This window comes from Muscardinus avellanarius (assembly GCF_963383645.1).
Source record: "Muscardinus avellanarius genome assembly, chromosome: 5".
Lineage (NCBI taxonomy): Eukaryota > Metazoa > Chordata > Mammalia > Rodentia > Gliridae > Muscardinus > Muscardinus avellanarius.
The window spans coordinates 76,037,607-76,052,680 of record NC_137790.1 but is presented as its reverse complement, the minus strand read 5'-3'; the positions used below and the strand labels follow the sequence as shown (position 1 = coordinate 76,052,680).

Below are 15,074 nucleotides of genomic sequence, written 5' to 3'. Positions count from 1 at the left end.
GTCTCTGAGCTGGGAAATTTGACCTTGTCAAAGATATTTAAGGCGATTTCCTGAAGTTATTTACTGTGAAAATTAAGTTTAGGCTCTCCAAAGTACTTGTGGGCCTTGTTGGGTTATATATAGCATAACACTTTTTTTTCTTGGTTGGGTTGCCTCTGCCAAGTAATGGAGACTTGAACATAGGCTTTGTAGAAGATTGTTGGCTACAGATCAGTTTGGCTACCTCCACCCTAAGGCAGTTATTTGACTCTGATAATGTACTTATCTATAATGGATCAAGGCTCCCAGCTATACCAGAATCCCACAAGGGGCCATTAAAAATGACCTTCTGTGGCCTTGTGGAACTCTTCTCTGTAGGTGCCGCCTTTCTGTTCTGCCAGATAGCACTACCCAAAACACAGTGACTTCAAGTGGTTCTGACCTTTAGGTTGGTAATTTCCTTCCCGAAAGCTGTATGGAAGTGAAGATGTTGCTTATTTTGAGTTCCCATCTCGGATCAAATCATACTTGGCATATACAAGTTTATGAGTTCTGGGCATCCGGCACAGGTTTTGCAAGTCTGTATATTTTTTTTTTCCCCACCTGGCAAATGTAGTTGTCTAGGCAAATCGTTTTCAGATCTAAACCCAGTTGCTTGAGATTTTAGGTAGGGTTTAAATTTTTTACGCTAGCTATTTATTTTTATTTATTTTTGCGGTACTGGGGATGGAACCCAGGGACATTTTATCTCCGAGCTGCACCCCCAGCCCTATTTTTTATCCTTTATTTTGAAACAGGGTCTCACTGAATTGTAAAGGGCCTCACTAAGTAGGATCTAAGGCTGTCCAAACTGCGATCCTCCTGTCTTAGTCTCCCAAATGCTGGGATTACAAGTGTGCACCACCACGTCTGGCTTTTTTTCCTGCTTTAAAAAAAAATCTTACTATCCAAAATTTGTCCACAGATTTTTGTTAAACCAGAGTAGTGACAAGGATGGGAAAAAATTCCAGGTGCATGGTTTTCATTATCTTCTCTTTCATATAATTTGGAGCCAAGCATGTCCCTGTTAAGAAATAAGATATCTTCTTGCCACATAATCAAATATCAAATACCCCAGGATAAGGAGAGAAGTCAGAAAATACCCCATGGGGATGACCCTTGTGCTGAATCTGGGAAGTGAGTAGGACCTTGAGGAACAAAGGAAGAATATTAGTGGGTAGAGAGCAATGAACTTTCTACGCAGTGAGGTCTCTAGAACACATCCTCAGAAGCACATAGGGAAATTTCCTTTTATGTGAGCTTTAAGGACCTGAAACTGTGACCTTGTTTTCTAAATTGAAATGGCCTTATCAGTACTAACATCATTAGAAAAGAATAGTGAGACCCTGTTTCCAAATAAGAAGTAGAAAGGACTGGCAGTGCAGATCAGAGGTAAAATGCCCCAGGTTCAGTCCCTAGCACCAAAAGGGGGAAAACATTGCAGAGCTGGTCACATGCCTATTGGTAGCCTGAGACAAAGAGGAACATAGTTTTGAGGTCAGCCTCAGCAACTTAGTGAGACCTTGTTTCAAAATAAAAATAAACTAGGGCTGGGGGTGTAGCTCAGAGATAGAATGTCCCTGGGTTCAATCCCCAGTAGCACACACAAAAAATTGGGGGCAATGGCTAGTATCTTCCATCTCACAACTCAGACATTTCAGGTTTCAGGTCCTTCTACTTCATGGTTCAAAACACACGGGGCTATGTTGTGTGTGTGTGTGTGTGTGTGTGTGTGTGTGTGTGTGTGTGTGTGTGTTACTGGGGAATGAACCTAGGGGTATTCTACCTCCAAGCTATACCTCCAGTCCTATTTTATTCTTATTTTGAAACAGGGTGTCACTGAGTTGCTGAGGCATGCTTTGAACTTCCAATCCTCCTGTCACAGTCTCCCAAGTACTAGGATTACAGGTGTGCAGACTTGAAATAACTCAACCTCATTTAAGTTTTTTTTTTTTTTATAAAGGTCATGTATTAAGGGTTGGGGGTATAACTCTATGGTAGAGCACTTGCCTAGCACATATGAGTTCAATCCCTAATACTGAAAAATAAATTAATAAAATTAATTTAAACTAGAAAAATTAAGAAATCCTTGGTTCAGACAAGTGTTAAAACTTGTGTAAGTTGCCTTCTGAAAAGGATGATTAAAATTGGCTTAGGGTGGGGCCTTCTAGTTCTGGCTCTAGTGATTGGGTCTGCACAGTTCTGGTGCAGTGGTAATGATAAACTTTCTGTACCAGAAGGGACAAGAGATTGTGCTTCTAAGAATATGATCTATTGCATGTGACTTTGATCTTCAGAGCTTGGGGATTAAAACAATGGGGTTCAGAAAGGAGACTTTTTAATATTTTTTTTGTGTGTGGTACTAGGGGTTGAACACAGGGGCATTTTGCCTCTGAGCTACATCTCTAACTCTATTTTTTATTTTTATTTTGAAAAAGTCTCACTATGTGGATGAGTCTTAGCTTGCTGAGGCTGTCCTTGAGCCTGCGATCCTCCTCAGCTTCCCAAATACTAGGATTAAAGGTGTACACCACCACACTTGGCAAAAAGGAGACTTTTTCTAAAGCCATTTTATACAATGGCCTTTATTTTAAGATTGGTATGCTTTGCGCTGGGTGGGTGTTTAACATGCTCTTAGTGTACTTGCATATAGGGAAGCATAAAGTAGATAGTATGCAATATTCATTTTTAAAATCTCAATATTATATCACTTTCAAGCATCAAGCCTGTGTGGTGGTGCCCACTTGTAATCCCAGTACTTGGGAAGCTGAGACAGGAGGATTGGGTTTGCTTCCAGCCTCAGCTACTTAGTGAGGCCCTCTGCAATTTAGTGAGACACTTTCAAAATAAAAAGAATAAAAAATAGGGCTGGGGGTATAGCTCAGAGGTAGAATGCCCCAAGGTTCAAGCCCCAGTATCATCCCCCCCAAAAAAATACACTCAAACCAAATTAATTAGGAAATTTAGATTTCAGTTTATGACTTTAACAAAAGAGACTATTGGTTACTATATATATATATATATATATATATATATATATATATATATTCACACACACACACACACATTTTTTTTTGCGGGTCTGGGGATGGAACCCAGGGGCATTTGACCTCCAAGCTGTACCCCTGCCCATTTTTTTATTCTTTATTTTGAAACAGGGTCTCACTGAGTTGCAGAGGGCCTCACTAAGTAGCTGAGGCTGTCCACAGACCATGATCCTCTGGTCTCAGTCTCCTGAATGCTGGGATTACAAGTGTGCGCCACCACGCCCGGCTTATATTTGGTTTTTCTTTCTTTCTTTTTTTTTCTTCAGTGTTGGGGATTGAATTAAAGGGCATTATACCTCCAAGGTACATCCTAGCCCTATTTTTTACTCTTTATCTTGAAACAAGGTCTCAATAAAAGCTGAGCTGCTTTGAACCTATGATCCTCCTGTCTCAGCCTTCCAAGTACTGGGATTACAAGTGTGTACTGCCATACCCAGCTACAAAGATATATTTTGTTTTGAAAATATTTTAGTTTCCTAAATTCCCAGATTTGAGAATATAATTTCTACAACCCAGTAATCTATTGAATTTCAGCTTTAGATAATTTTTCAGCCTATTCAAATTAGCCTCTTAGATAATTAACCTCTTCATATGTAAAATAGTATAATCTATGTTTTTGTTTATGTCAGAGATATATCAGTCATTTGTAGCAACTGTTCAGTTAAGCAGAATTAAGATTCTATCTTTTGGAGGTGCTTTGTGGTCTTTGTGACAAGAACAGTCTTGATATAATTCTGCTTTTTTATATGATAGTCTTTTGTATTTATCTCTATTACCAAATTTGATTACTTAAATCTGCTTGATAAGGCGACATTATACTATAGTATTCACATTCAATCAAGTATCACACTGAATTAGTTAATTAATTTTTTATTTTGTGGTACTGGGGATTGAACGCCCAGGGACATTCCACCTCTGAGCTATATCCTCAGCTGCCACCTTCTTCTCCTTTTCCTTTTCCTTCTTCTCCTCCTCCTCATTGTTATTAATAGTATTACTATTATTACAGGTATGGCACTCAATCCCAGTACTTGGAAGGTCAAGATAGGAGGATCTCGCAGGTTCAAAGGCAGCCTCAGCAAGTAGTGAGACTGTCATCAGCCTAGTAAAATTCTGTTTCAAAATAAAAATAAAAGAGCCGGGCATGGTAGTGCATGCTTGTAATCCTAGCATTTGGGAGGCTGAGACAGGAGGATTGGGATAGCCTCAGCTGCTTAGTGAGGCCCTTTGCAATTCAGTGAGACCCTGTTTCAAAATAAAGAATGAAAAGGGGCCGGGAGTGTAGCTTGGAGGTATAATACCCCTGGGTTCTGTCCCAGTACCGCAAAAATAAATAAATAATAAATAAAATAAAGTGGGGTTAGGTGTGTAGGTCAGAGGTAGAATACCCTTGCGTCCAATCCCCAATACCACACACAAAATAAAAATTTAAAAAATTAAAATACTTTTTAGAAAGGCAATATTATCTGCTTGGGAGGCTGAGACAGGAGGATTGCACAGTTTCGAAGCCAGCCTCAGCTACTTGGTGAGGCTCTCAAGTATCAGGCTGATAATGAAAAGCCCTTATTAGTTTGGTATGTTGGTATATATCTCATTATATTCATTTTCTTTTCTAATACTAGGTCCTTCTGTGTGGCGACTTCAGAATGATGGATCAAGCCAGATCAGCACTCTCTAACTTGGTAACATTTTCAGTTGTATGTTTGAGTCTGCATGTATGTGAAATATGCAAGTGTGGCTTTCACCCAGGAAACGTGAAGTGATACCCAAAATGATAACAGATATTCTTTTACATTTAACTGGTGATCTTGAGGTATAACAGATTCTATAAACGAAGGGTATGTTGAGGATCCCCCTTCCATACTGGGATTGAATCTGGAGGTCTCCCTAGGTTGCCCAGGCTGAACTTCAATTTGAATCCTTCTGTCTTAGTGTCTCTAGTAGCTAGGATTGCAGATTCTATAATTTCATTTTGATTTAGGTTAATTATAGAAAATATTGTAAAGAGTTTTGGGGTAATTCAGGTTATGTTGGAGGGGTTTTAGCCAAGTAGATGAACTGAACAAAATAAAGTACTGATCAAAGTGTATAGTAGATGCTGGGCGTGGTGGCGCACGCTTGTAATCCTTGTGCTTGGGAGGCTGAGACTGGAGAATCGCACATGTTCAAAGCCAGCTTCAGATACTTAGTGAGGCTCTCGCAAATTAGACCCTGTTTTTAAATAAAATATAAAATAGGTCTGGGAGTATAGCCCAGAGGTAGAAAGCCCCAGGGTCCCATCCCCAGTACCACCCCCCAAAAAAATAATAATAATGTATAGTAAGAGCTAGGCGTGGTGGCGCACACTTGTAATCCCAGCATTTGTGAGGCTAAGACAGGAGGATAGCAGTTTGCGGACAGCCTCAGCTACTTAGTGAGGCCCTTTGCAACTCAGTGAGACCCTGTTTCAAAATAAAGAATAAAAATAGGGCTGGGGGTGTAGCTTGGAGGTAGAAGGCCTCTGGGTTTCATCCCCAGTACTATTAGAAAAAAAAAAAAATAGTATAGTAAGAAGCCGGGCATGGTGGTGCACACAAGAAATAAAATCTGGCTACCGGTTTTGCTTAGAGGTAGATGCCTCTGGGTTCAATCAGAACACAAAACAAACACGCATACACACACAAACTGTATAGTAGGGCCAGGTATGGTGGCACATCCCTGAAATCCCAGTACTTGAGAGGCTGAGACAGGAGGATCACAAGTTCAAGGATAGCTTCAGCAACCTAGTGGGACCTGCTCAAAATAAAAAATAAAAAAGGCAGGGGTTGTAACTCAGAGGTAGAAGGCCCCTGGGTTCAATCCCTAGTAACACACACACACACACACACACACACACGATGTATGGTAGAGTCAGGCATGGTGGTGTATACCCAGTACTTTGGAGGATGAGACAGGAGAATTTTGGCTTTGAGGCCAGCCCCTAAACCTGGGGCTGGGGTATGGCTCAGAAGGAGAATGTCCTTGGGGTTCAAGCCCCAGTACCAAAAAAATAAAAGAATATATAACAAGTGTAGTATAACAAGAATAGTATTTGTCAGGTACAGTGGTACATACTTGTAATCCCTGCTATTCAAGAGGCTGAAGCAGGGTTCAAATTTAAGGTCAGCCTGGGCAGTTTGGCAAGGCCCTCTCAAAATAAAAAGGGGTTGAGATGTAGCTCAATGGTAGAGCACTTGTTCCTTGGGTTAATCCCCAGAAATGCACACGTGCGCATCCATGCACACACACACACACAAAGTATAGTATTTGAGTAAAACTTTTGTAAATGTTTCTAATTTCCTTTCATCTCCAGTGTTTTCTCTTTTTCACAAAATTCTTAGTTTGGTGGAGAACCATTGTCGTATACCCGGTTCAGTCTTGCTCGGCAAGTAGATGGAGATAACAGTCATGTGGAGATGAAATTAGCTGTAGATGAAGAAGAAAATGTTGACAATAACATGAGGGCCAGCGTCACAAAACCGAAAAGGTTTAATGGAAGTATCTGCTATGGGACCATTGCTGTAATCATCTTTTTCTTGATTGGTAAGTATTTTTCTAACCAACTTTGGGAAGTCTATTTCAGCTTATCACGTATTTATTTTATATTTGGTGTCACTGTGCTAGACACTGAGTACAGAGATGGCTTAAATTCTATACTAGCCATTGAATTTAGTCTGGTGGGAAAAGAGAAACATATGAATCATTTTAACATGATATGAAAATGTTATACTACAAATATACACGGGATATTTGGAGCATAGAATCCAGCCTGAGGTTTCAAGGAAGGCTTTTGATAAGAAACAGTACCCACTTGTATTTTGAGCAAATAACTCTTCAACAGGTAATTCATGTAATTATTGGATTAAATGGTTTAAAACCTATAAGACTGAGATGTATTGTATGCTTTCAAACTACTTAGAATTTAACTAATACTAGTATTTTCAAGGCTTAGCCAAAAACAGTAACAGTTCCGACAGGAATAGGTTATAAGTGAATTCTGCAAGTTCAACTCTTGAAACATTTTATCTTTAGGATTTATGATTGGCTATCTGGGCTATTGTAAACGTGTAGAACCAAAAACTGAGTGCGAGAGACCAGAAGTAAAGGAGGACTCAGAGAACATGGAGACAGAAGTGGATGTCCCTGTAGTGCCTCCGCAGTTATACTGGACAGATCTCAAGACAAGTTGTCAGAGAAACTGAGTGCCACAGACTTCACTAACACCATCAGGTGAGTTTGAGCTGCTTCACAAGTTCAACTTCAGTACGTAAACAAATCAGATGCAGTAAAATAAAACAAAAAAGCCTCGAGGAAAAGTGTGTGTGTGTGTGTGTGTGTGTGTGTGTGTGTGTGTGTGTGTGTGTGTGTGTGTTACAGGGGATTGAATTCCAGAGGCATTCTACCTCTGAGCTGAAATCCAGCCTTTTTTATTTGTTTGGAAACAGGGTCTTGCTTCATTGCTGAGTGCTGAGGCTGTTCTTGAACCTGCCAACCTCCTGTCTCAGCTTCCCAAGTGCTAGGATTATAGGTGTGCATTTCCACCACCATGCTTGGCTTTTTAAATTAGGGGAGACTTCCTGTGTTTAGGTGGAGACCAAAGGGGTCAGCAGAGAATTGAAACTATACCAGTAGTGAAAAAAAGTTATCTTTCCTCAGGTTCCTTTTTCTTAAAAGAATTCAGATTGTTCATCTTTTTGCCATCTTTTTTTTTGTAGTTTATTGTTTGCTGTCAGACTTTTATGTTACAGGCCTGGCTCTGTTTCATTTTGATTTTTATGAGTCTTCTGGAAGGTATCATTTCCCCTAAATCTATCCTGTACAGATATGTTGTGTGAAGATGGTCCTCTTAAAGGAGTGGATACAGAGATTTTTTTTCCCCCCCCTTTTTTGCAGCACTGGGGATGGTAACCAAGGGCATTCTACCTCCAAGCTACACTCCAACCCTATATTTTATTCTTTCTTTATTTTCTTTATTTTTTTGTGGGTCTGGGGGTGAAACCCAGGGGCATTTGACCTCTGAGAAACACCCTCTGCCCTATTTTTTATTCTTTTTTTTTGAAACAGGGTCTCACTAAGTTGTAGAAGGCCTCATTAAGTAGCTGAGGCTGTCCGCGAACCATGATCCTCCTGTCTCAGCCTCCCAAATGCTGGGATTACAAGCATGCGCCACCACACCTGTTTTTTTATTCTTTATTTTGAAAAAGGGCCTCAGTAAGTTGCAGAGGGCTTCACTAAGTAGCTAAGGCTGTCTGCAAACTGCGGTCCTCCTGTCTCAGTCTCCCCAATGCTGGGATTACAAGCATTGGACCACCACACACAGCAGTATAGAGGTTTTAATAAGTTTGAAGTAATGAGTTACTTTAGACATTGGGTACAATATTTTTATCCTAAATTTTTCTCTGGTTAATTAAAAATATGGGTTATAATTTATATATTGTAATTGTGGAAGATAAAACTGAATTATGCTTTTAAGACAATTTGCTTGCTCCTTGGGTTAAATGTTTTCTTTTAAATAACATTTTAATAGAGATGTCTTTTCCTCTAGGCAGCTGAGTCAAAATACATATGTCCCTCGTGAGGCTGGGTCTCAGAAAGACGAAAATCTTGCCTATTTTATTGAAAACCAATTCCAGGAATTTAAGCTCAGCAAAGTCTGGCGCGATGAGCATTATGTTAAGATTCAGGTAAAAGACAGGTATGTTGAAAGATAATGAACTTATTTTATAGAAAGTACTTTTAGGTATGCTGAATATATTTGTGTGTATATGTGTGTGGCTGGTGGTTGGACCCCAGGAACATTCTACCACTGAGCCATATGCCTAGCCCAATTTTTTTTGTGTGTCATTGGGGATTGAACCCAGGGACATTCTATCTATAGCTACACCCTGAGCCCAATTTGATTTTCATTTTGAAACAGGGTCTTGCTAGGTTAGTGAGAGTCTTGCATTGCTGAGGCCGGCCTTGAACCTGCAATCCTCTTGTCTCTGCCCAAGTATTGGAATTATAGGCATATGCCACCATACCCAGCTTTATAGCAAAGGCATTCAACTTCCGAGCTACACATCCTTTCCTATTTTTTATTTATTTTGAAACAGGGTCTCACTAACTTGCAGAGGGCCTCACTATAAGTAGCTGAGACTGTTTGAGAACTGTGATCCTCCAGTCTCAACCTCCCAAATGCTGGATTACAAGCGTGCGCCACCACGCCCAGCTCAAAAAATATATATATTTTTTTTGGTGGTGGTACTGGGGTTCCTGGAAACCCTTCTACCTCTGGGCTACATTCCCAGACACCTATTTTTATATTTTTATTTGCAAACAGCGTCTCAAGCTAGCAAGGATGGCTTAGAACCTGTACGATCCTCCTATCTCTGCCTCCCAAGCGCCACCACACCCGGCTTTTTTTTTTTTTTTTTTTGGGTGGTACTGGGGATAGAACCCTTCTCTGGGCTACATTCCCAGGCTCATTTTACATTTTTTCATTTGGAAATGTCTCTTAAGCCAGCAAGGCTGGCTTCGAACCTGGGCGATCCTCCTGTCTCCACCGCCCAAGTGGGGATTACAAGTCTGTGTGTCACCATGCCCTGCTAGAAAGACTTTTTTTTTTTTTTGGTGGTACTGGGGGTGGAACCCAGGGGCTTCCTACCTCCGGGCTATACTCCCAGACCTTTTTTATATTTTATTTGGAAACAGGGTCTCACTAAGTTGCTTAGAGCCTCCCCAAGTAGCTGAGGCTGGCTTCGAACCTGTGCGATCCTCCTGTCTCAGCCTCCCAAGCACGGGGATCACAAGCGTGCGCCACCACGCCCGGCTTACAAAGACTTTTAAAGTAAAAATCAAGATTAAGATTTAGAATGGGAGGTCGGGCATGGTGGCACATGCTTGTAATCCCCAGACTTGGGAGGCAGAGACAGGAGGATCATGCAGGTTCAAAGCCAGCCTCGCTGGTTTAAGAGACCCTGTTTCCAAATAAAAATATAAAATAGGTCTGGGAGTGTAGCCCGGAGGTAGAAGGGTTTCCAGGAACCCCAGTACCCCCCCCCCACACACACACATACAAAAGATTTAGAATGGGAGTGAGAGAATGGGGTGGGAATTGGGGGGAGGGCTAAATGAGTGATATGTGCATGAATGCCTCTACCATCTTATATTCCATTAAGATGTATGACTACAACACACCAATAAAAATAAATTGATAAGTATATGGAGTAAAAATTATAACAAAAAAAGATGTAGAATGAAAATTTCCAAATGGTAAATATATTAAAATTATCTAATTGTTTTTCCCAAGGATGGCCTGACTTTGATTTTAACTTATATCTCTTTTAGCAATGCTCTGAACTCGGTGACTATAATGAATAATGACGCACCATACTTGGTGGAGAGTCCTGAGGGTTATGTGGCATACAGTAAAGCAGAAACAGTTACTGTAAGTAGGCAAAATGTGTGTGAGACTCTTACTGTTGGATAATTCCGACTCAGTACCTTTACTCTTAGGAGTTATGCTGAGAATTTGTTATCTGTAACTGACCATGAGCTGTTCTTGTTCTTGGGCCTTCAGCGCTTCAGTCAAATTAAATTGCAAGGCCCTATTCTTGTCTTTATTTTGAAACAGGGTCGCACTGATTATTACTTGCAGAGGCTGAGGCTGGCAGTGCTTTTGCAGTACTAGGGATCGAACCTTGGAGATACACCCCTACCCCTATTTTTTATTCTTTATTTTGAAACAGGTTCTCAATAAGTAGTTAAGGCTGGCCATGAACCTGTGATCCTCCAGTCTCAGCCTCCCAAGTACTGAGATTACAAGCATACACCACCATGCCCAGCTATTATCAGGCTTTTTAGTTAAAGCTTAATCACATGTATATCCTCAGTTAATTGGTGTTTCCATGGCTAGCCTATATATGTCTCTGTGTTCAGCATATCTTGCTATCTTTTCCTCAGATATACTAGAAGCAATATAAAGTACGCTTCAAATGAAAGGAAGCAGAGACTTGAGTATAGAGGCCAGAAATCTTTTTTTTTTTTTTGGTGGTGGTGGTACTGGGGTAGAACCCAGAGGCCTTCTACCTCTGGGCTCTACTCCCAGACCTATTTTATATTTTTATTTGGAAACAGGGTTTCACTTAGTTGCTGGGAGCCTCACTAAGTAGCTGAGTCTGGCTTCAAACCTGCGCGATCCTCCTGTCTCAGCCTCCCAAGCGCGGGGATCACAAGCGTGCGCCACCACGGCCGGCTCTAGAGGCCAGAAATCTTGGATCTCACCCCTGATGACTCAGCCACTTGACTGTAGAACTGTTATAAATTTTTTTTTTACTTTTTAACCCCCTTCTTGATTGTTTTCTTAGGTTTGATCTGTGAAACTCTTCTGTCTCAGATTCTGTAGCTGTTCTGATAAAATAATTATTAAACCTAATGTCTTTTTTCTAGGGAAATCTGGTCAATGCTAATTTTGGCACTAAAGAAGACTTTGAGGATATAAACTCCCTTGTAAATGGTTCTTTAGTGATTGTTAGAGCAGGAAAAATCACTTTTGCAGAAAAGGTGAGCATGGATTGGTATCTTATTTTTAAGTTTCAATTAGTAAAATCACAGGATACTTTAAAACTATGCTACGTTCACCCAGCCATTGTCTTAGTGAAAATGAAGCAATCAGAAAGCTAAGTGAAGTTGGTTTGAATTGTGTCTGCAACTTGGTTTTATGTATATATAGGATTTCGTTTTTAAGTAGGAAAATTAAAGTCAAACCAATAAAAGGGACAAGACTAGAAAATTAATCAAAAGCCACTGCTAGTCTTGGATTAGTTTTTATTATAACTCTTAATTTCAGACTCCTTAATGAGTTAAAAGAATGCTTTTTCTAAATATATTGAAACATTTGGGAGAATCAGTTCAGTTCTCTGTAACAGTTTGACTGTTAGTGTCAAGTTCAGTATGTATCATTCTAAATTTTGTGTTTTGGATCTTCATTTTCTGTTTCCTATATTTTGCCCTAGGTTGCAAATGCTGCAAGATTAAATGCAGTTGGTGTCTTGATATACATGAACTACGCTGAATTCCCCATTGTTGATGCAAATATTCCATTCTTTGGACATGTGAGTGGTTTCTTGTGTCAGTGTCTGAGTCCTAATTGTTACTGGATTCCATTTTCCTTAGAAATAGACCTATATGCTGGGCTTGTAATCCCAGTACTTGGAAGGGTAAGACAGGGAGGATCATGCAGGTTTGAAGCCAGCCTCAGTGACTTAAGCTCTCAGCAACTTAGATGCTGTTTCCAAATAAAACATAAAATAGGTCTGGGAATAAAACCTGGAGGTAGAAGGCCCCTGGGTTCCCTCTCCAGTTCCACCAAAAAAAAAAAAAAAAAATAGACCTATGCCTCTTCTTAGTACTTTAGTGTACTAAAAAAACGTAAAGTTCTTTAAACTTTGAGCAGGCCAGGTATGGTGGATCACGTCTGAAAATACTTGGGAGGTTGAATGGATAACCTCAGCAATTTAGCAAGATCCTATTTCAAAATAAAAATTAAAAAAGGAGCTGGGGCCTCAGCTACTTAGTGAGGCCCTCCAAAACTTAGTGAGAACCGGTTTTAAAATAAAGAATAAAGAATAAGCCGGGCGTGGTGGCACACACTTGTAATCCCAGCGCTTGGGAGGTTGAGATAGAAGGATCACACAGGTTCAAAGCCATCCTCAGCTACTTAATGAGGCTCTCAGCAACTTAGTGAGACCCTGTTTCCAAATAGAGTATAAAATAGGTCTGGGAGTATAGTCTGGAGGTAGAAAAGCCCCTGGGTTCCACCCCCAGTACCACCAAAAAAAAAAAAAAAAAGAATAAATAAATAGGGCTGGGGGATATAGATTGAAGGTAGAATGCCCATGGGTTCAATTCCCAGTATCGAAGGGGGGGGGGCATTGGGTAGAAGGCTCCTGGTTTCAATCCCAGTAACAACAACAACAACAACAACAACAAAAATGTGTGTGGTGGCGCTTGTAATCCCAGCATTCAGGAGGTTGAGACTGGAGCATCGCAGTTAGCGGACAGCCTCAGCTACTTAGTGAGGTCCTTTGCAACTCAGTGAGATCCTGTTTCAAAATAAAGAATAAAAAATTGGCCAGGGAGTGTAGCTCTGAGGTCAAAAGCCTCTAGGTTTCATCCCCAGACCCGCAAAAAGGGGCGGGGGGCTGCATTATAGCTTAGTACCCCTAGGTTTAATCCCCGTATTGCAAAAATAAATAAAAGTGTCTTGAACTGAGAATTATTAAAAATACTTGTTGCTAAAAATACCCTTACCACCTGAGCATGGTGGCATACACTTGTAATCCCAGGTCTTGGGAGGCTGAGACAGGAGGAATGCAGGTTTGAAGACAGCCTCAGCAAGTAAGAGACTCTTTATCAACCTAGCGAGACCCTGTTTCAAAATAAAAATAAGAAATAGGGTTGAGGGTGTAGCTGGGAGGTAGAATGACCCTGAGTGCAATCCCCAGTACCAAAAGTAAATAAATAAAAGATATTATTCTATCAGTAGTTTTTGTTATTTTTGTGTTGTACTGGGGATTGAACCCCAGGGACATTCTACCTCCCAGCTATACCCCAGCCCAATTTTTTACTCTTTATTTTGAAACAGGGTTTCACTAAGTTGTAGAGGGCCTCACTAAGTAACTGAGGCTGGCCATGAACCTGTGATCCTCCTTTCTCAGCTTCCCATATACTGGGATTATAAGTGTGTGCCACCGTGCCCAGCTTCTTAGTAGTTTCTTGAATTGAGAATTTGTCCTATGCCTTTAAAAACAAGTAACAGATCATAAAGCCACTTGGACTTCTAGGCTTTAGGTTTCTAAACTAAGCTTGGGCTGTAACCTCGTACCAAATTGTAATCATACAGGAGACTTCTTGTAAATGCTGCATTGAACTAATTGCTCTTTTGTTTGACTAGGCTCATCTGGGAACCGGTGACCCTTACACACCTGGGTTCCCCTCTTTCAATCATACTCAGTTTCCTCCATCTCAATCATCAGGATTGCCTAATATACCTGTACAAACAATTGCCAGAAGGAGTGCAGAAACTCTGTTTGGGTAAGTTTTTATTTGAAATCTGTCTTGCAGAGTGACCTTTTGTGATAAGGAAAGAATGATAATAAGGTTAAGTTGATTTGATAAAACCTTAACATTTATTTGGCTATGATTTTCCACATTTGAGAACTTGGGGAATGGCTATTAACTTGGCATAGGTAAAAATGGAAAATTTGTCCATAATATCTTTATAATAGATTTTGGATTTTATTTATTTATTTATTTATTTATTTAATTTTTGCGGGTCTGGGATGGAACCTAGGGGCATTTGATCCCCCTGCCCTGTATTTTATTCTTTATTTTGAAATCGGGTCTCACTGAGTTGCAGAGGGCCTCACTAAGTAGCTGAGGCTGTCTGCGAACCGCGATCCTCTGGTCTCAGCCTCCCGAATGTTGGGATTACAAGCGTGGATTTTATAAACTTAAATTTTGCCCAATTTACCTGGTGAATCAGTTCATTGTGATGTATTCTGGCATAGCTTCTATTTTAGTATTCCTGTGGTGTAGAACATTTTGTTGCCTATGGCAACCTATTCAGTTATTGGAGAAAATTTGTTAGAATTCATGTTGTGCTGAAATCATATTCTCTGTAACACCCATAAATTTAAGACTATTTTCTTTTCTTTTTTCTTTTTGTGGTACTGGAACCCAGGGACATTATACCTCCAAGCTACACCTAGCCTTTTGTGTGTGTGTGTGTGTGTGTGTGTGTGTGTGTGTGTGTGTGTGTGTGGTACTGGGATGGAACCCAGGGGCATTCTGCCCCAGAGCTATACCCCCACCCCTATTTTTTATTCTTTATTTTGATACAGGATCTCTCTGGATTGTAAAGGACCTCATTAAATAACTAAGACTGGCCCCAAACCGTGATCCTCTGTCTTCTATTCCCAAATGGTGAAATTACAATCATGGACCACA

The 15,074-nt window shown here is 40.4% G+C and overlaps 1 protein-coding gene across 1 annotated transcript in view; it reads left to right on the top strand.

Moving 5' to 3' along the window:
• Positions 1-4,711: 4,711 nt before the first annotated feature.
• Positions 4,712-15,074, top strand: part of TFRC (transferrin receptor) — a gene marked incomplete at both ends in the record, with an annotated part of 31,466 nt that continues 21,103 nt past the window's right edge. The window contains 9 exon segments of the mRNA XM_080696229.1: positions 4,712-4,747; positions 6,425-6,626; positions 7,116-7,262; positions 7,265-7,313; positions 8,629-8,778; positions 10,413-10,512; positions 11,514-11,627; positions 12,080-12,178; positions 14,020-14,159. Coding sequence (XP_080552355.1) covers positions 4,712-4,747; positions 6,425-6,626; positions 7,116-7,262; positions 7,265-7,313; positions 8,629-8,778; positions 10,413-10,512; positions 11,514-11,627; positions 12,080-12,178; positions 14,020-14,159 — 1,037 coding nt within the window.